Source organism: Mycetomoellerius zeteki, unplaced genomic scaffold (assembly GCF_001594055.1).
Source record: "Mycetomoellerius zeteki isolate Tzet28-1 unplaced genomic scaffold, Tzet1.0 scaffold135, whole genome shotgun sequence".
Taxonomy (NCBI): Eukaryota; Metazoa; Arthropoda; class Insecta; order Hymenoptera; family Formicidae; genus Mycetomoellerius; species Mycetomoellerius zeteki.
The window spans coordinates 4,625,920-4,649,147 of NW_017256287.1; the positions used below are offsets into that span (position 1 = coordinate 4,625,920).

At 34.9% G+C, this 23,228-nt stretch overlaps 1 protein-coding gene across 1 annotated transcript in view; it reads right to left on the bottom strand.

Annotated features, from left to right (window-relative positions):
* kon (chondroitin sulfate proteoglycan 4-like protein) overlaps positions 1 to 22,893 on the bottom strand; it is a 42,647-nt gene extending 19,754 nt beyond the window's left edge. Inside the window, exons 1-3 of the mRNA XM_018462211.1 lie at positions 22,525 to 22,893; positions 15,150 to 15,313; positions 8,235 to 8,466 (exon numbers count right to left, since the gene is read on the bottom strand). Coding sequence (XP_018317713.1) covers positions 8,235 to 8,466; positions 15,150 to 15,313; positions 22,525 to 22,624 — 496 coding nt within the window. The 5' untranslated portion in view covers positions 22,625 to 22,893. The remainder of the gene's footprint in view (positions 1 to 8,234; positions 8,467 to 15,149; positions 15,314 to 22,524) is intronic.
* Between the last annotated feature and the right edge of the window lie 335 nt (positions 22,894 to 23,228).

A 23,228-nucleotide genomic window follows, 5' to 3' on the forward strand; every position in this document is an offset into this window, starting at 1 on the left:
ATCCGTATCGAAAATAAGTTTCGCACCCTCCTTCGAATTGGGTTAGTTCTTTTTCTTTATTCCTCGACTTGAGAATTTAGCGAGGCACATGCCAGAGAATTAATAAGACCTCCAAGGGGTAGCTCATACCGCACCATAGGGTACAAATGAATTGTCATGAATATGTAAATTGCATTTCGAGCTGGTCGTGGAGTATTATGCGTGACGACCGACAGGATAACGACGGGGGCGCGTCTGCAGATAGAGAGAGAGAGAGAGAGAGAGAGAGAGAACGGACAACGCTGTTTGTGCTGATCATATTCAATTTCGTTCGCGTCAATTCGAATGGAATGACCCAGTTGAATTTTTTGTCTTGCTATGGAGAAATGATTACCAGTCGCTGCGGCTGATGCGCCGGGCGTGCATTAAAGAGCCCGGTCGTTATCAAGCTGCTTGTGGCACGTATGGAACACGAAGAGTGCCGCTTGAGCATAAGACAGCCAAGTTACTCTAACTAATTGTAAGTCAGATGACAGGAAATCATAAGCACGACGCGGAAATTATTATTACACATGTTATAAATGTGGATTCCCCACTACTGATTTTATTTTCACATACTCTCACGAATTTTTAAACTTTCATTTTTTGCATTTACATTTTCATATCTGTTTGAAAAGTATATATCAGCGAAATTACTAACTTTATATTGAGAAAAAATTCTGATAGAAAGTGAATGAACCAGGAGATTCTGATCATATCAATCAGAATTCCAATTATCATGGACATCTCGACTGGAATTATAATAAATTTAATTACATTGGAAAAAGAGTTTGGTTGCATTAATTGGAATTCTGGTTAAAAATGGACAAATCAGAATTTTTTGGTCCAATCTATTATAATTCTATTATAATTCTAGTTGAGATAATTAGAATTCGAAATGATATAATCAGAATTTTTTGATTTGTTCATTTTCAACCAGAAATTTTTTCAATGAATTTTGATTTATCCATTTTCTACTAGAAATCCAATTAATGCAATCAGACTTTTTACAGTGTAATTTATTCTTCTAATTTACTTTAACATTTCGTGATAACATTTTAATCGTAATACTATGCTTTAGTATACGTATCTTTGTTTTTTTTTTTTTTTTTTTTTTCGGAAATACTTGAGAAATAATAGTACGATTCTTTTTCTTATAAAGCTTTTGGCACATTTTGCGACAGATTGAAAATAGAAAGGAATATCCCCGCCTTTTCTTGGTCGTCCAACTCGTAGTGTTCTATGACCGGTGGGTGTACTGTCAAGCAGAAGAACGTATAATCTGGAATTTCGCCGCAAAGGCGTAATACACCCGAGCGTTGTAGCCACGAGAGGTGGAAGGAGAATTTTCCAATCGCCGTTTCTCACGGGAGACGTATCGCGACTTCCAATTTATTCGTGGTGCAAATAGAATCGCGAGTGCGGTAATGAAATTAGGATCGACAACGAGATTATAAATACGATCGACTTCACGAATACATTTTACGATTGACCGAAGTTACACTGGCATTGATGAAGTACTGCTCGAGCGGTACATCGAACAGTAATTACGACCGTTTCTAATGCACGAGACGAGTCTCGTTCCATGTTGTGCTGTTCACACAACGAAAACAAAAGCAAATGTTTGAATTACATCCCCATCCGTGCGATTTTGTGCAACGCGTGCTCCCGGTGTACTATTATTTAAGCCCTCTGCCATTGCGGAAACACGAGACAGCGCGTATGTCATACTTTCGATATAATAATATCGGCCACTGTGCCATTGTAATCATCTGTTTTCACTCGTTGTCACGATTCAGCGCAATGACAAACAATTGATTCACTACTATAGTATAATAGAATCTATTATCCGTGGCAATCATCCAGAAGGTGCTCTGTGACACATTTTTAATAATCGATTTCGACAAATCCAATCTATAAGTTGAGGAAATAATCATAATTAAAATTATTCGTAATTTTCCTGTTATTCAAACCTGTTGATCGGTTTTTTAATTAATATCGATTTACAGTTCTCATATAACATAATTTGTTTTTTCCATCTGTTTATTAATGATGTTTTACACTGAATTTCATATTTTCTCTGTAGTTCGTCAACTTTCCATTAATATGATTGCTCTGTGAAGAGAACACCAATAACCACTATATTTCCGGAGGAAAAGTCCACAAGAAGTTTTTTAATTTTCTAGAAAATGTATATAAAATATATCACGTTTCTGCTTTAAAAACTGCCATCTAAAAGTTAAAAATTTCTTTCAAGTATGATATATTACGGAATGCTACAGATTTTTATAAAACATAAAATAAATATTAAAACAAATATATTGAAATGTTTCCAGATTATTATTCTCACAATATTATTATCTAATTACTTTAAAAATACTTCATTTTTAAAACGTAATTTTTCCTTAAAAGTATTAAATTCTTCTCTCCTGACTTTTTATACTCCAAAACTTTTAATATTTAGAAACTGCAACATACTTTAATAACGAAATACGACGTTTAAACTTCTTTTATTTCCACTGTATCTTCATTCTATCTCGTGGAATTGTCATTACAGAAATCATACCTGCCGAAACAACATTGTCTCGACAATGTCGTCGTTCTATGTTGACATAGTTCTCGTTGTAATTTCGTTGTCCGCAAGTGGACTTGAGTATAAACACAATTCCAGGAAATAATTCATCAAGATTTCATGATCACATTAAACTTATTTCGTAATACAGTACGTATCATTTCTGTATATAAGTGTATTTTCAATATTTTGATATACAAAATATATCTATATATTCGTACAATATACAATATCATACCAAATTTTAATAATTATATATCGTTTCTGTTAATTTAATAAATTAATCATGACACGGAAATTAATAATATTATATGAATAATGCACGGAATTCATGCTCTGAATTATTAAATTGCAAACGTTATTTATTTTATATGTACATAAGGCACACAACTATCGATAATCGTCTCATCATTTTTTTATCAGTGCTTATTATAAATTACTAAGCTTATTAAATTATTATATGAAGAAAAAAGAAGTAAATATACTATAATTATATTATACAATAACAATCATATTATATTTTAATAATATTCTCGAAACTAATTAGAGTTGACAATCTTAATGTTAAAAAATATTAATTCATATAGTTGCATTTACACATATACCGATTTGATGTCTATCATTGATTTTTACAATGTAAAGACTAATTTTTATTATGTTTAGCTGATTTTATTCTTTTTTCTCATATAATTTCTAATATACATTGATAAATAAATGCAGCAATCAGCTGGTACAAATTGATTATTAATTATAAACTTAATTACTACATGATTATTTAATGTTTTTTAATGAAAATTTGAATAATTGTAATAAATTGCTCCAAATAAACAAATTATTAAATTTCATACTGTATGTATAATAAATAAGGTTTATCTTTATTTCATGATAGGAAAAATAGAAAAATTATTATTTTTTGTTCCATGAAAATTAAAACGGTGTGTTTTTAATAATAATATATCAAGGGGAAAAAGATATTTAATCCAATTTAATTTTCTTTATTTATTAAAATCATGATTCGTGAATTATTTATTAAAATCACGAAATTTTACATCTCTTGAAACGTGAAAATGTAAAAAACGTGATAATAATATATTAATTTACACGAATATATTATTAAAAAGCAAAGATAAATTTTATTCTTTAAATTCATAAATTATATACATAGAAAATAACGTGCGATAATAGATTATCAAAATTATAATTTGCAATACATTATAGAATAGAGCAATCTATTCAAATACGTTATTGTATGCATGAAATGTTTTAGGGTGACAAATTGATTGATACAACTATCGTATTTGTTTTGATGGCAAGCAGCAAGTTGTTGTGTGTAAAATCGCCACGTTATCACGCGGCAACGCTCGAGGGAACAGATAGCAAAGCAAGTTGTTCTGTGTATCGTCACATAACGCCTCGAAACGCGATTCATTAAAAGTACGTAATCATTCCTTACAATAAGCAGCTATTGAACTAGACCGTTAATTAACTTTCGCATTAAAGAATTTTCGAACGAGAAGGAATTAATGCGATGGGAGAGAAGAATTATAAATCATCATCGAGATATTTGCAAACGATGGATCGTTTCTCTATAAAATTTTGTTAAATGGTGAGATAGGAATACGTCTCGTGTTTCGACTCTCACCAATTTAAATGTAATTTGCCCGCTATTTCCATATCGCGACCGCAGAGAGTATGTGACTCGCTGAATCGAACGACTTAAATAATGAAGAACCGCGAACGTATATATAGTATATATATATATATATATACACGTCGTTTCATAATATTAATTAATTTGAAATTAATTGAGAACGAAATAACTACTTGATAACGTGATAAACAAATTTTATAACAACATTGGTACAGTCATTAATCATTTAATTGTGACGTTACGGCGCAGTGTTTACGCGAAGACACCCACCGCGCCTAATATTTGCTGCGCTCAGCAGAAAAAGCAGCTTTGCAACTGTTGTAAAATTCTTTAATATGATTAGTTTTAGTTCCTTACTTGACCTAAATATAACCAATCTTATTAAAGAATTTTACAACGGTTGCAAAGCTGCTTTTTCTGCTGAAAGCAGCCATTCGCACGACGATAGTGAAACTGAGTAATGGTTGCAAGCAGCTCCGTATGCTGTTGCATTATTTGCTCCCGAATCACAATTATATCTTATGAATATTTAAATTGGCAAATGGTTTACATCCACGATTAACGATTTATAAGATATCGAGTAATCGAGTGTTTATTGTAGTAGAAGTTTCGTGCTATTTTGTTTATCTCTCGCAGCAATAAAAGATCTGAGTTATATTCAAATGTAATGAAGAGCCGTATATTATAAACGTTTATTAACAATTGTTAATTCTTTAAAAGCCGAGAATTAAGTATAATATTTAACATTAAATATTGCGTAGAGATAATGAATTGGCAGAGGTGTGGGATGTTTGTAACTTGTTTTTTATGATGTTTAGTTATTGTATAAAGCGATCTTGCTACACTTTCGAGATTCGAATCGAGCAGGCAGCTCGATTCGAATAAATTGCACTGCGTGTCGTATAATTATCCCTTGAAATATGATCGCGACAAGAGGTGCTGAACGCGATTATTTCCTGCGAACACATTATGCCGATTATCAATCCGCGTATCGGGAGTGCCGTGTAAATTTTCGCCCGATTGATTTCTGGTGATTAATGCGCGCGAGATCAATAATCAATGCATATTTTCGTGAGTGAAAAAATAAAGAGGAATTTGAGAGGAGAAGCAGGAGAACGGGTTGAGGAGGAGGAAGGGATGGAGAAGGAAAAGGAAGAGGAGAGGGAGGAGGTGGAGGTCTGAGATACATGGATGACGGTGTAGCAAACGGGACAAGTCATTTATTTGTTATTTATTACTTTGAAAATTAGTCATTTATAATTATTTTATGTGCGCGCTAATTGTTTTTTGAAATATTAATTATTTTGGTTGCTGTTATAATTTGGGTATTTTGTATTTTACGGTTTAATGTAGTTTGCATCGTAGCGTAAAATTCCACTGCTGAGCATCATATCGGTGAGTGGCGAATTATTTTTTCAATTTTTAATATGAGGTAATGAATTTGTAAACATTGTATATATCAGAGATTGTAAGAGTACTATAAATAAATATAACACATAAATATACAGATAAATATAATATCTCCATTACCTTAAATGGATAAGTTATGAGACAGATTGGTCTTAATAATTATTTAACTTTGGAAATATAATCATCCATTGATATATTGTGGATAACAGAATGTACTTATACACACAAAAAAACTCGAAGAGCTTATATCAATTTTATTATATAGATTATTTATGACTTATTATATAATAAAAAAAAAACTAATTTCGAGAAATATATAAAATCTAATTGGTGAAAATATATAACCTAAGCAATTTTGAAAACAAATAAAAAAAGATGGAAAATATTTTGTGAATAAAATAAGTTTAATAAACCATAACATAACGATTTTAACAAAAGAAGAATTGCCTTTAAATCTGATAAAAATATTCATTACGTTTTTGTACCAAGTATTCTGTATTTAGATAAAACTTTTAAGAAATGTAAAGAACACCATGAGGATCATATATTAATAACAATAACGGTACTTTTGAAAAATTTTTAAGTATCAAATACAATGTATTGTAATTGTTAAAATTTTAAAATTTATTGCCTAGATAAATAGTGAGTAATAAAGAAAAAAGGGAAAGTAATAAAAAGCCAAACTATAGCAAGTCAAACGCAAACGTTTTTAGAATAACCGTTAAGTTACTTCATGATGTTCATATCTCATGGACAATGAAGTTCGAAGACAATAGTTATTTATATATCATGTAGATATATACATATATTGTACATATTTATATAAAATAAAAGTAAATTAATCTTTATAGAACATCTCAGGAAAAATTGTTGTTATCTCTTTGTCATTCTATTTCTTCTTTTTTTCATTCCCAGATATACTTTTATTAGGATTTGAGTTCTGCCTCTTTTGTATATATGTACATATATCTCTTTCAAGGACTAAATATTATACGTGCTGCTGCGAAAAAAACAATAAATTTTTTCAATATGCACAAGTATGAATAAAAGAAAAATAGGAGATGCTTTTTACAATTACGTACATATTCCAATTAATTTGTTTAACATTTACAGAACGAAAAAGCCACTATAGCGGCATTGAAACAATTATTATATTTTGGAGCAAGAAATACAATGAAAAAATAATGAATTATAACAAATCTTACTCAGAAAAAGCTCTAAGATTTTAAAAATAGACTTCCATCCTTTAAAGTAGGTTAATAAAAAGGCATAATAATATCTAATCATTTTATCCAAATCTTTCATCTATATTTATTGAAAATTGGACTTATGTATACTTAAAATAAAGCGAGGTATATAAGAAATCAAAATGTAATAATCAGTGTAGTAATATGAAATCAATATAATTCGATATATAAAAATTAACAATAGAAGATAAATCGATGTAGGGCTTAAGCAGATAAATTTTTATGATTATATTGATCAATTTTGATCATTTATAATTCGAAAAATATTATAATTTCGCTTATTGAAATTATTGATTCTAATTAATCCCCAGAACATTCCCGTTATTGAAATATTACATATTAATGATTATAGGGTACTGTGTAAAATATTTAATATTTAATTAATGCTGCTTTAAATTATCAAAGTAAAAGTATATCCGTGCATAAGTCATTTAATTTAATTATAATCACGATTATTCTTTAAAAACTTATTGGTTTTATGCCTATTAATTTGATTATCCTTATATTAGCAATTTGGTTGTCTCATTTCATCAAATGAAAAATATGTAACTGTCCTAACATTTTTAATGCTTTTAATAATTTGTTTATAAAATTCAATTTACACTGCAGATTACTTCAGTCAAACAATTGTTAATTTAATAATTTTATATTCTCTCATGCGCACTGTTTACAAAATTAAAATTTTACTATAATTCATCACTGTCGTAATCATAATTTTATTGGGTTTATTTTCTGGTGTATGATAAAAGTAAAATATTAAAATGATTAATTTTTATTCAATTTAAAAAAAAAATTTAATAAACGAAGATAAAATTAAAAAATTGTTCCAAATTATTGTTTTTTTGTATCATTTCATCTCAATTTCAATACAATAGTTTATATGCAACAGTTAACAATAACATACAGAAAAATTCTATATAACATTTTCGTTATAAATTTATTTACACTTGTGTATTTTTTTATTTCATCAATATTCCTCACGGACATATGATATAGTGCAATTTACTGAAAATCGTGTGTCACCAAAGTCTCTAACACAGTAACGAAAAACGATATAATCGAGTGCGAACTAATTATTTATTAAGCGAAGCTCTTAGACTTGATTATTTAATCTCTCCATCGTCTTCGCTGCAGTTGGGCTGGATTGCCGACCATTTAACGAAACGAAGCGAAAGAAAAGAGAGGTAGTCGTGACCACGGCGCGAATGCAACGTCGACGGATATAGTATTTGTCGGCGTGCTGTGTATCGAATCTAGTTCAGTCACGTGGCGAGACAATTTATCCGGATAAACTCAAGGCTTGCCTCTCTTTTCCTTGCTTGCTTTGCCGTCTTACCTAGAAATAGCTCGTTGAAGTCGCCCTGTCCGCCGATGAAAACGCCGTAGTGTATGTTCAGCTCGAAAAAGCGACCCGGTAGTTGAGATCTCGTCGTGTGTATCACGTCGATCTGCAGGCTGATGTTGGCCTCGCGTCTTGTCAAATTGACCTCGTGCCAACTGAGGTCGTTCAGTGTCAACCCGCGGGCACTCGCCATCTCATTCTCACCCGCGCCTAGATTAATGTGAACCTGCGACAAAAAGCAGTAGGAGCGCCACTCGTAAAAGTCAGTCTCATTTTTACCGGAGTATTGTGAATGCACCGCTACCGCAAATGGGTTTTATACGTACGCGGGGTACAAATGCATTCTAGTTTTGTTTTTCCTCGGTCTTTTTTTCGAGACCGCTTGTTCCTCCTCAAAATAGAGCTTCGGTTTCCGGCCGTAGACTCGGTGCGCTTTATGCCCTTCCGCGTCAGCCAACGAGTAGCACGTAAAAAAAAATATTATTATGGAAACGCGTAAAGAGTTTTCACCGATGAATAGCGAGAGAGAGAGAGAGAGAGAGATGCGCGTATCCTTTTAGGAGATTTAATGAACGAAGTAACCGACGGCTGCGCACAAAAGCCACTAGAAGCGTCCTCCTTCATAAAGTTGTAAGGTAGCTTTATATCTTCTTTGCAGTCTCGACGGTTGATCAAAAAGTTTCGCACTTACTGTCAAATAATTATATCACCGAGAGCGAAAAAAAATAGGCCAAAATCTGATAAAAATCTATAAGCGGTAAAAAAAAAACATTTTAAAATGCAAGTTATAATCTTTTGAAATAAACAAACGGTATTTTTTTATTCATATTATTAATATTAATATTATCACAAAAGATGAGAGATTCAACACGAGAATTTAATCTCATCTCGTTAAAGAATATTAATTCGAGGGAATTCAAAGTTTCAATGGAAGTATTCAATTCTTCGCGTTTTCGAGGAATAGATATAAAATATAAATATACAAAAAAGTCTAGGTTGCCAAAGTAGGTGTACCAGAGTACGAGGTTTCTCGGCGCCAGTCATGCCCTGCAAATTCTCCGACAGCGTGAGCTGACAGGAATCCGACAGCTCGAGGTTTCGTGTATTCCGTCTGCACTTGAGGCACTCGCACAATGAGTTTGCACACCGAGAGAATGAAGAAGGCAGACAGCTAGACAGACAGTGAAAACGGCTTTCGGTCTCGTGTAGAAAATAAATGTCGAATGTCTCCGATAGCTCCAGCCAGCGTCCTGATATTTACCAGTCTCCGTAATGAAAGAAATGTGCGATAGCGATTTAGTGATGTCGTTGCATTGTTCTATTGTATTATTCAGGTATATAAGAATCGCATATGAGGCAGAGACGTGTATCGTTATTCCCTTAAAACACATCGTGCAACGGTTACTGCTACTTTGTAATCGCACCACTGGGGATTCCTAGTTACGCGTGGCAGATTTACAATATATTCGCTGGGGTATAAATTCCAAACTCCCTGTGCATATTTAGATTTGCGGAAGTCACCTAAATCAACCGCTGCTTGCTACGTTGTCGCTCGTAGATTCTCAAATAGTCATGGATCGCAGCATGTTTGATAATAAATTTCCTTATAGTCAGATGAATATCATCTAAGATATTTATACGGAATTTGATATGGAATTGAAATGTATAAAATTTAAAAAAAAAACATGAAATTAACAAATCTACATATACAAATAATCCATTTGATAAAATTATGTGGCTACGTACCGTTTTCTTCAACTTTTTATTAATTTATCGTTATCATTGTATCAAATATTTCATTAAAAATTTAAATATTAAATTATTTATATTTTAAAAAAAAGATACGGAATTGAAAATATATTTGCACGTTAAATTAACTTTTTTCTAGATTATATAGAACGGAAGATGAAATATATAGGATAAGTATATAGTGTAGATAAATGCCTTTCTCTCGGGAGATTTTCTATAGCTCCGCTTAAGCACGCCTTATGTTTCAACGCGGTGTAATGCATTATCGAGTTACCGGATAAGATAAAGAGACTTTAATCGCGACCCGGATCGAGCGTTCGAGACTTATAGCATTCCGCTACGACGTCGCCATGGTATTCTTCAAGTAGTCTTCGTTGATCCTATGTAAGAGATCGCCCGAGAAAAGTCTGCTGAGGTTCTCCTCTTAATGAAAAGTCGATCGTCCGAGACTAAAGTCGCAGTGGCGGCACAACGTCGCGTTCAAGTCACCAACTCTTTCGACTGATATAGCAGTGCACGTCGTCGGTTTTATGATCGATTCGGTAATAAAAGCGCGAGCTTTTGCGAGTTGCGAGCATAGCCGACGATAGTAGTCGGAGCAATGCCGGATGACTATGCAAGACCCATTAATATGTATAAGCGCGCGAGACGAGACACTTTGCAGAATGTAAACGCGCCTTTGTACACACACAGTCGCCGAAGAGGGTAGTCGCATTATGAATGCATCGACGATTGGAAAGTGAACAATATCGGAAGCCACTGATGTATTCCGGTGTGGCCGAATCGTCGAATTATCCGGTGGCACAGTTTGCGGTCGAGTTATTGATATATCAGTATCCGAGTTCACCGCAAACCTAGATTGCGATGATACAAAATAATAGCGGAAGAAATGTATCCTGAGGTAAGAGTGTCCAATTAATGATCCGTTGATTACCGTGATGTGTGTCGCAGAAAATTTTCCTTTCCCATCAATAAATCATCAATAAATGTCGCAATGCACCGAAAAGTAAATATTGCGATAGGCTAGATAATTAAATTCAATTCACTGGATTATCGAGAGATTCAATATTAATGATCACTTCGCACTCGAGATGTGCACTCGTTGGTGAAACGAAATGCTCGTTTTCCATTTACTTGTTAAGATAGGCATGTTTCCTCGTTATTTTTTAACTGCATGTATAACACTGAGGAGATATTTATTTGAGTCGGGAAAAATGTCGCGCATTGCTAGTAACGATGTTTCATAATTATTAGGATTATGGTCCTCTTAACGAAGAGGTACAGTACGACTTCTTCTCTAATTACAAGGCATTATGGCCCATTATATTAAGTTGCTACTATTAAATTCTTAATACAATATTTCAGACTCATTAAGGTGCTTTCGGTGCTCTCAATTTATTAAATACATTTTATTCTAACGAGGATTCTCTATCTTTTGTGTTCATAATTGAATATAATTGAAAATTTTATACAATAATCATAAAGAGAAAAAATCAAAAACTGACACACAAGTACGCTAAATCAGGATAATCACAAGAATATGAAAATAAATCTAATAATTTTACGAGGAAAAGAAAAAACTTTTCAAGTTTCGAACACTGCATGAGAAGATGTAGACTTCGCAACACCAGCCATGGAAAGCAAGTGATACCGCGATATATCGCCGCAATTAGGTTTTGAATTATCGGATTATCGCCTCGGATAGAGGGGCTTTTAAGCCTCCGAAGGCGTCGTCGGTCGAGACTCCTCCATCAAGGAGGCACACGAGAACCCAAAATTACCGTTGCACTTTTTGCCCCAGCCGTTTATCCTGTCTTCATCCTTCTTAACGATCTTCTTAACAAATTTAATTAAGCTCTGACGGCGAGCAGCTTCTTTGCGCTGCACGGTCTTAACCCTTCGCGAAATTAGATTCGCGCGGTTTTCATGCCGGGATTCATGCACGTAATCAGGATACCGCACCTCCACGCGGCTAATGCACTCAAAGTAGAGAATATTTTAATACTGTCTAATACATAATGCATCGGGAAATGTATTACGTGGTTCTATCTCAAGGTTAAGACAAAGTTCTTAACTAAGAAAGAGAGAGAAAGAGAGAGAGAGAGAGAGAAAGGAATAAAACTATTTAAAATTGATACAAATTTCGCGATTGAAATAGACTATGTTCAACACTTTGGAATAATCGTAGCGGCAGCGGAAATCGATTATACTAATTACTCTTTTCAACAAAATAATATTCGTCCCCGCGCGCGCACGCTTGTACTTCTCGCAATTGCGAGTACTAGTTCGCGAGAGTTTAGGGTGCCAGGCACGTTTCATTTGAAAGGGTGGGGAAGAGAGCGATAATGAGTCATGTAAAATATGAGAGTATGCACGAGAATATTAATCGTTGGGAAATTAATAATCTGCGGCGAAGTTGTAACTTCGTTCCAGCGTAACGTTCTTTGTACATAATTAGAAGCAACGCGGCTCTCATCAGCGGTTATTATCAAGAGACAGAATGGCTACTACGCGAGTTCTATCGCCGTCAGCCTCCTTCTCATTATGGCTTGTGAAACTTGTTTATAGGCGCGCCGCTGTACTATTCAGTTACGAACATGTTTCGTATATGGGCAGCCATGTTCATCTCTACCACTGGGAATCTTAACGCTTGTCATAATAACATATATATATATATATCGATCACGAAAATTCGTATTCCGCGTGTATTCAATCAGAATTTCAATTTCTGACGCTAACGAATAGATATGAAATTAGAATTTTGTTATAATGCGATATGTATTCGATGTATTTTCACGCCTATAATCCAGCAATGCGAAAATGTGTAGATATTCTCGAAAAATCACGTTGAAGAGATAATAAGTTGCTTTAATATTTTATTTTGTAGCTTCGGGAATGATTTTTTTTCTATCGAACACGAGAGTGAATCTTATTCATTCATTTCGTATGCATTGCGTATACCGTACGTTTAATAATTGCGCGTAAATCAACGTGGGACTTGCGCTTTCAACGAATGAATTATTTCTTTAGAAGTAATTTTTAATGGGACCTGTTCATCTCCAGGGAAACGAGAGGGAATACCGTTGCATTTGCGCGTAACTCTTGCACGCGGTCTTTTTTATCGAGGTGAAAAAAAAAGATTCGTTCTATCATTTCTATCGCGAAGGTTCATTATTGCGTGAAATTCGACTGAGTGACTTCGTCTCGCAGTAGACTGCAGTTTTGACCGATCGTGTGAAATTTTGACCGATGCGTAAAAACGAACGCGGCGAGCAACATTCCAGCCTCGAGCCGAAACATCGTCGCGCTTTATTGACGCGTAATAAAATGGGGTGTAAAAAAAGAAAAAACTCCATACAGTATCACCGCAATTTTATTTCGCGAAACATCGATGGAAAAGACATTATGTGGTTTTACTCCCGTTGTTGGACGTGTTTGCAGAGCGGGGCCACATCGACGTTGATGCGCACTACGTTATCAAAGCCATTAAAAGGAAGTCGATTCTGTAACGAAATAACCAGGGTTTCGTTGAGCTGCTTGTCAATCACCGTGAAATCTTTCATAACGCCGAAGACAAAAACACGTACGAACTTATCGCAAAACACTCCCTCGCCATCATCGACTATAGTTGGATAGTGATAGCAGGTTAACTCTTCGCGATCGAGGCGCAATTGCCACCGGCTGAAATGCGATATTCCGCGATATCGAAATCTACATGCGATTGAATTTGGCGGCTAGTTTGGTTGTATCTCGCCCGTGGCGAATCAATTTATTGAATTCTTTCTCTGTGGCACATGTGTCTGGTCCTTTGTACATAAGGTTTTTACATATACGCGTATGTAAGGTATTTATATCAGAATAAGGTATTGTGAGACTCGGGTTCGACATCAGCATGAGAAAAACAAATAGCGTTGTTGCATATCCTATCGATATTATTATCAGAGTTCTAAAATTAACGTATTTAATCGAAAATTATTCTTCTCCGTTTATTTTTAAATGATATAGAAACAGTTTTTTAATAGGTAGAATAGATTGACATTTTGGTCGAAGAAATTACTTTGTTATTAATTACTTTGTTATTAATAGGATAAAAACGTTTTTTACAGAAAACTTTACTTCTCCGTTTATTTTTAAATAATACAAAAATATAATTTGTTGATAAGTAGGATAGATTGAAATTTTGGATGAAGAAATATTGTTTTGTAGCATTATCGATTTCAATGTTGTGATATAAAAGTATATTATCCTATTCTTAACTCTTATCTCACCCTTAACCGCTTAACATTATTGCTACCTTCTTTTATTAACCCTTAACTGATATGTAGTGTAGTGATCTCACAGATCACCGCCTTTTATTTTATCCCTTCATTTTTCTTGTCCTCGTCCTTTCTGGCCTAAAACCTATTCTTCTATCTTTCTTCTATTTTCCTCTTAATAATAATATAAACGCTTTCTTTTTAATATTGCTATCTTGCGAGTAATTATGATAATTTAAGAAATTGCGGTGTTAGTTAAAAGAAAAAGATACGGGCATGTTGGCTAAATATTAATTTAATCCTAAAGTAGTTAGGATAATTGAACATGGCCGGAGACACTACCGCGTCTCCTGATATCCTTCTCACGGAAATTGTGTGCGCAAATATTTCGCGATATTAAATGAAAACGGCATATTAAAACTTACAAGGTTAAATGTAAATAAATATTCAGAAATAACATTACGGATCAAGAATTAAGATTATATTCTTATTTGCGCGATATCGCAAGCATCAAATACGCGGACCGCAAAATTCGCTACGTTATGATGATTAGGATCTTTTCCTAGATGCAATGTCCTTCGCCATGTCGTTGGAATCGTGCCATCTCTTTCGCCAAGAAATAAGATTCTCGAGTAATAAGAACCGCGGACACGCGCGCAAATGTTACATCTGCGCGGTGAATTCTCCTCTTTTCTAGATGCCTTGCGGGGGAATATTTTAACGTACGCGAGACTCCGCTTTTTTTTTAGCGTGTCACGTCGCGTCTAATTTCTCCGCAAGGACAAGGGAGAAAAGAGAAGTCTGACAGGCGTATCGTAGCACGTGCGGCCCGTTAACGACGACAAGGCGACCGGCACCAAACAGAAAGCCTATTAATAGAAGTGAGCGCCAGGGGCAAACGAACCTTCAATCTGCCGGCTTCGAGTTTGATCAGGCAGTAATCCGTCTTGCCAGCAGCCAATAGCAGCATAGCATCGGCGAGATGAGTTCGGAACCGGAAACTGATGTCAGTAGCACCCTTGGCCTCTTGAACTGGAAGATGGATGTAGCTCGCCCCGTAAAACGACACTGCAAGTTTAACAAATTTAATGCGTTTAAGTTGTACAAAGTGGAAGACCGATGATGCGCGTTATTATACAGCGGACGGTTTGTTGGTAAGCGAGAAAGAGTTAGAGGCGAAAAGAGAGATAGAAAGATGCGCTATTAACGTTGCGCAATCCTTCATTTTAATTTACGTAATGTTGTAAACGTTCTTTCTTTTACCCTCTCTTTCTCGACAATCCCAGACCGGTCCTGGAAATTGTGTAGGTTTCTCGTAAGCGATGAAGGTAGTCGTTATTACGGTTGATTTACATTTTACTGATTAATATAGTAGTAATTAAAATATGAGTTTATGAAAAAATTATGACTGTTGAGCATCGCGAATATTCCTATTTCTGCGTAAAACAAGAAGCGAGGTGAATACGTTGCAGTCGGCGCGCAAGACCTCATTTTTCTTCAGTGCTGAGGAAGAGAAATTAAGTGTCACTCGGGAAGTTTTATTTCGTTCATCTGTTTCTCCGATAACTTTTGAATTGCAAGCTGAAGTGGCTTTCTTCAGGAAATTTCATATATTTATCGTACCGCGCCGTAAGTAGCGGTAAATAAGTAAATAAACTGCAACGGCTATGAAGATAAACAACAAACTGGTACTCACAAGATTTTACAAATCTTGTGAGTCTTCTATAACTCCATTTACTTATTTCTAAAGACAAATATTAATTTTTCAACTATGAGAATTCCATTCCGTGAGAGCGTTAATTAAAAAAAATCGTTTATTAAAAAGTCTAAGCATGTGTGTTAGACGTACACTGTTAAATTTATAATGTCAATTATATCCAACTTGAGTTATTTTTAATCATTTTTATGGATCTCTACTGCTACTTCTTAATATGTCATTAATTATAATTAAAACAATGAAGTTAATCAATTTAACTCGAGAAAATATATTAAATTTGATTAAAATCTAGTTTAATATTTACTAGTGCACGTTCATAATGAACGTTTATTCATAATGTTGTTTACTTTAAAACTAACCACAGAAATGGAATGATTTACATTTTAATACACATGTAAGTTGAAAATAACATAATAATATTTAACTCAACGGATTACTGTTGCTCTTTTAATATCTAACAGTGTATGATTATTTATAGTAATTTTATATCAAAAGCACTAAAAAGTACAAATGCACGAAATCGACTTGAACTCTAATTGCTCTACCGATTTCCATATTTGAAATTTCCAATTTTGAAATTTGTTTTATTTCTATCACTTGATGGAAATGAAAATTCTTTCATTTCCATAAATTTTCGTAATCAATGATCATTCAGATCAGTGAATAATGTATACGAAAGTAAATTTTTTCACGACATTAATAGATGTAATAAAAGTTTTATTTCCGCGTGAAATCGTTTTCCTGCATTCACATCAACTGTCGTTCACATATGTCAAAACAGTCATCGTGTCGAAACAAAAGAACGATATTTCCAAATAAACGGTGCTCTTGGTTAGTTCAAAGCCTTTTTTTATATTTATTGGTATATTTAAACCGCGGGGCAGGAGATGAAAAGCGTCACTTTAGATTGACATGTTTAGTAATCGGATAGTGAATGAAAATGGATGGGGTACTGACGATCTAAAAGTTCAAAGAGATTATATAGAGACGCGCATGATAATAATTAATCGCAATATTTCGAAATTTATCCCTGGATTCTAAATTCTCAAAGTCTATTATAGCGAGTACTCGCTCTAGCTACTTCATTAACAAAAGCGGTAGAAGTGGACCTGGCGGCAGGTTGATGAATGGATCGTCAAAGTTCTTCGAATCTCCCGGGTGTTTCTACGGACTTAGACATCGTTTTACAGCAGTACAAATATCTTTTGCGGACTAAATAAAAAGTGATAAATAGAGAATCCATGGTTAAGTCTGCGAAGTTCTCGTGGATCTCCTATTCAGGCTATTACGGTCGTAAAATATTCTCGATTAGTGAAAGCACGTTTCTAAAACGAGCACGAGCATAAAAGAAGCGCGTCGATGCTTCGATTGAGCCGATGAATGACCAGCTTCAGTCGCTTCAAACGAGCAATGAGAAAATCCCGTATCTCGCGACGCGTCGTCTATAGACAACACATAAAGGAATGAACGAAGTTGCCAGGGGTTTATTTCCCACCCCCGTAAATGATCTAAAAACGCGTTCAAATACGTGGAATAACTGCACGGACCATTAAGTACGAAGAATCTCCCTTTCTCTCTTGCTCTCTATCTCTTTCTCTTTTCTCCCAACCACCTCCTTCACGGTTAGCCGGTGCATAGAAACATTAACGTCGACCGCAAATCGATCCTAGGTATTGCCCTCGGTGTTTTGCAGTTCATTGCACCGCAGCTTACTCAATTCGCGTTATCCACGAAACGCAATATTTGCGTACGTTCAAAGGGATGGCCTGACGTAGAAGTGTTGATGCTCGTCAACTCTCTCGCATGACCCACCAAGCAACGATTCAAAGCCTCGAGCGTTTCTCGCCCATAGACAAGTTAATATTTGTAAAATTGTTAACCTGGATAATAATAAGAGAATTTCAAAACCGAATTCCACAAAAAAATTACCTTTAGAAAGTTTTAGGCTGAAATAAATTTTATTTAACTTTAAATAGTCACGTTTTAAAAAATAATTTTAAAATGTGTACATATATTTGTTAAATTAAATTAAATTTTATAAAATTGCCACAATTGAATTTTATAGCTATTAATTATAATTCAGATAAAGAGAGAATTATAATTAAAATAAAAAGGAAAAAATTACAAAATACAAATAAATCGGAATATATTCTAGTGCTTATAATAAATGATAGATATTTGCTTATATATCTAAAAATTTCATGTTTTAAGATTATTGCACATATTTTACATGTATATCTAATCGTACGTATTGCAATATATTTGAGATATACGTTTGACAACTGTCCATATATAGATTGTTATTCAAATCGTACACCCGATATGTATCAATCCATACAGTTCGCTACGGTAATTACGATTCTCGGCGGCTATGTATATGAATCGAAAATACGCATTCGATTGTTATTCGATGGGTTATTTGTTTTATAGAATTACTAAAAATCGAGATCCGCTTTTAGAGTACAAAATAGCAGGATTGTTACGTAAAAGAGATCGAGTTAATCATGCGAATACATCCGCTAGCGGTGTTCCATGAATTTCGGTCACAAAGAGGAATTTATTTTATACTAAAAAATTAAATAATAAATTGAAACTTGCTGACTCGTACGTAGAATGTATTACGTAGTTATTTCACAAAAAGTTTATCTCTGGCGCAACATCGAAATATCATTTTGCACATTTGCGTAGATGACGGATTAGTCGAAATGAAAAATCGTGCGTTGCACTTTTTAACAAGTAGATCTTGTTATCGTTGGAGAGGATATTTTTTGAGATCCTGATATAAATGACGTAATTAATAGCTAATCCGCTGTAAGCTGATGCATTCGCGACTGTACCATTAATTATTAGGCTAAGTGAATGCATCGGGTCTTCCATAATTTCAAGAATATATCTCAGATTGAATTTTCCACGTTTTCCCATTGATTATATTGCATCGAATTTCAGTAAATACATCAGCTGACTTGCATTCAGTATAAACCCAAATAATTGTATATAGGATAGAATCTCTCTTAGTCCATGTTATGAAGTAGCATTTTTTAAGCGAACATTTTGCGGCTTTCGTAATTGTAATTTTCTTTACGAGCCGTACAGATTGTTCGCGTTACATTCGTACCCCCAAGCGTAATTGGCCGGCGGCTTTCGAGAAAAAGTATACAGTACATTAACGCGGGATGGTGGTTGCGGTATCTCGCGATGTGACTGGCAAATGGAAACGACCTCGTAAGGTTTCATGGAAACTGCCGGGTATTCTGTTCCCTGATGATTCTTTCAACGGATATCGAGAGCTGCACGCAAAAATAAAAATTAGCAATTTACGAAGCAATCATTTTAATCAATCTCAATTTTCCATCAATATTCAATTGTATCCGTCTATACAGTAAAAATGATTAGGTAAAGACTGCGAATGGTAGACGAAACATATATTTTTGTCTCTCTAAACGGTTGAAAATTAATCGCGATCCGAAATTATTTATCATGAAGTCCTAAAAAATAAAAATCCTAAAAAAGTCTGAAGAAAGTCCGAAATAGAGTAAACTGTGTATGTTTTTTTTTTATATTTTGACGATACTATATAATCACTGTAATTGAGCACTTACAATAATGCTTAGACTCTTATTGGTCATTATCTTATTATTGCAAAAATATTTAATTGCGTTATAATACATACTATTTTAGCGTATCTTCGCGGACATAAACCGCATAACTGGCACGCAAAAAATACATGGTCGATGCGACGTGGCCACGCAATCTGAATCTCTCTCTCTCTCTCTCTCTCTCGCGTATATTTTTCACGAGAATATGTATCCAGTCGGAACCACTGGAATGTGTAAAAACAAATGCGCGATATGCCACGCGTGACGCGATACGATGCGACGTCTCGCACGCGCCACGCAGATTAATCCGACAAACGGAAACTGATTAGCGAGCAGCAGGTATCGCAAACTCATTTTGTTTCGGGATATTCTGGCATACGGTGAAAAATATAATTTCACGTTGGATCAACCGTAAATAACGTACAATGTATATTATGTTGCCGATCATGTTTTTTGGCTATTATGGCACATGTTGTTCGCTGTTACATTTCGTGCAATTATTATTTTAATCGAAATTTAGTGTCTAATTCCGTATACAAATAAACCACAAACCATTCTTTAATCATTTCGAAACTATGAACATATATAAGTAACAGGAGCCGGCAAAAGTTTTGAAAAGTTTGCAATATGCATTAACACACGAGTGGCGAGTGCATAGATGTGTGTCGAGAGTATACAGATTTTATTGGTACGGAAATACGCGACACGACGTATTGATTGTTACCAGCACGCCAGGAAAATTTTTTTTTAGAGTTCGATGGGAACGTTAACAATTTTCTATTTGTACTTGCACTATGCACATGAGTACCGCGATCGGATCTCTTGTTAAATTCAGATCAATTTACTAAGGTATAGTGCTGGAAAGAGCGGTAACGCATGGATTACATGTTTCGATTATCCGGTTTATTCGGATGAAATGTTAAATCATCGAGCATTGCACAACGATAACGGACACGCCGGTAATACGTATACAAGTGTACTTCGATATGTATTGCAACGGCGTATGATTTAGTAGCAAGTTATTACTTCAACGTGATTTCCGCGTTCGATTATTGCAAATTGGGTAAATTTAATTAGCGAGTCTGAAAACGTTCACTTCCATTCTTCCCGCTTGCCCGATTTTTCCATGGAGCTTTCTGTATTGTAAAATGTTAAAAAAATTTATTTTCTATTTTTACCATATAATTATGTTTTTAACTGATTTTGCTTATCAACTGATAAAACGCATTATGCTACGTTATGTTCTTTAACTTTTATTAACTTTTATTATGTCTCTTTTTCAAGAATACAGTCTATTTGTAATAATAAGTCTTATGAAATACGTGTAAATAGTGTCAAAAAAATTTTAATGATTTACTTTGCAAAATTATAAAATAATATTTCCCAGCCTCCAGCATATAGTCGCATATAATCGACTATTCCTCGTACAAAATATCTCGCGCTCCGGTATAACGAAGGACATAATGCAAATATTTAATAATATGCGCGAAACTTTGGGATAATAATGACAGGAAGAGCATAGAAACAGCATATTCGAGTTAATCATAAAGTGACTATAAAATGTAAAAAATTGAATTTGATAGTGTAGTGTAATATGCTACTACCTACAAAAGAAATTCAATATTAGCTTAAATTTCTTCTTAATAAAAGAAGATTCAAAGTCAATTGTAAGTGTTAATTATTTACAATAACGTCAGAATTATAAGAAATGCAAAACTACACGGAAAGAACAATTTTTTTCTACAATTTTTAAAAATTTGGCTAGCTAGAGATTTAAAAATAATTTTGCTGGTCCATCAAAATAATTACGTAGGATACTTGAGCTTAATGAGCAACACTGCAAAATGTTTTGACATTCTAACAGCCAGCTTTGATTCTACATAATATTTTAACGATGTAACAAAATTATTTCAAATCTCTATCTACACTCTTGGATATATCAAAAAAGCAGTCTTTTCAGTTAAATAACATTTTAACTTCCGTGTGTCGAAATGTAAACCTTTTTTTGTGGTTAGTTTCAAAATAAACAACATCCATATTAACGTACAGACTTAGTAAATAATAAATAAAAAATAAATTTTATATATTTTCTTGAGTCGAATCATTTAATTCCATTTTTTTAAGTAGGAACAGTAGCGACCTGTACAAATGATCAAAAATAACTCAAACTGAATAAAATTTGACATTATACATTCAACAACATAGTTATTTTTAAAAATTTTAGCAAAACCGCATTTTTTCTGTGAATCAAAGATCCACCTCGATAACTTTGCCAAACGAAAATTTTAAATTTCGATAAAAAAATGATTCGAATTATTTAAAGCCATTCCGAATATCGATTCAAAATAAATTGGATTTTTTATATATCTTGCGATTTTACACTCGCAATTATTATAAATAAATGTACATTCATAATTTCGATTCTCGCTTTCCTGTCCTCACTACGGTAATTTTATATTGGAGGCATTTTTCATTTATTTTATAAATTTCTACCATCACAAGTACCGAAAAGTGGTAATTTCGACTATCTGCTGACTATTCGCGGATTAAGAATTAAGAGACTTACGCTCGATATATAATTGTTTGCGTGCGAGGGTGTTTACGAAGGGACGTCGCGCCGAGTGCAACGCGGCCATAGTCTCGCGCACTATTAAAAGCGCCTGGCAATGTATGTGCGTGGCGACCATTAAACCGCTCCCGCTATAAGTAAATTCGCGGGAACTACTCATGCCGGCGGCCATAAAAGTTAATCTTCGCCGCTCTTTCTCGCGCACGGCGCTATTCTCGCGTCCCTTCACCCTCATCCGAGTTGGACGATGCGGAAAGCGAAATCCGTATTTCTTTCGACGTCGCCTTCGCAGCCGGGGTAGATAGTAAAACGCGGGCACGTGGGAGAGAGATAAGGAAGAAAAGAAAAGGGATACGGTAAGCAAAGAGAGGTCGCGAGTCGTGACTCTGTGTCTTACCTTTTTCGTCCGTTTGGCAGTAACCCAACAGAGAGGCTGTTACCGCTAAGAACATTAGCAGTCCCATGTCGGTGAGGAACGTTGGCCTTTTCCGGTGCATCTTCTTTTATTCAGCTAACCCCGTTCCTGTCCACCTCCACCCGCAGACTCCCCGCAGACTAGCGCGCACTCTCTCTTCCACTTCCACGGGGGATGAAACAGGCAACACCGGTCTGACGAACGACCTCACGGACCGGCTCTTAAGGGATATCGATTTCACGTGACGGGGGTTACAAAACGCTATTTACGGGGCAGAGCGGGCTAAGATTCGAACGTACTTTTCCCATCCATTTCTTGCTCGTACGTCTTCCCCGTCACGCACATCTCGGAATCTTCCTCTCTCGCTCTTCCGCGAGGTCGAATTGAGACGCTTCACGTGAGCGCTTATCGATCGTAGATCGGAGTGCGCGGTGCATCCGTAGGGATTTAACGGACGTTAACGGCTGATTTAGTAGAAAAGTGTAAAACCGCCAAGTGCTCCCACGAACGTAGTCGTCGTTCTCGCGGGATAAGGTATCTCCCAGAATGCGATGCGAAACGGTGCGAAGGCTGGCATCTCGTTGCACGTATTCCCTTCGGTCTCTCGTGCCGCACCGCTGCCGATTCCTTCGAATCTGAAAGAACAGCGACGCACAGCTGCAGAACGACGCGCAACGTACAGATTT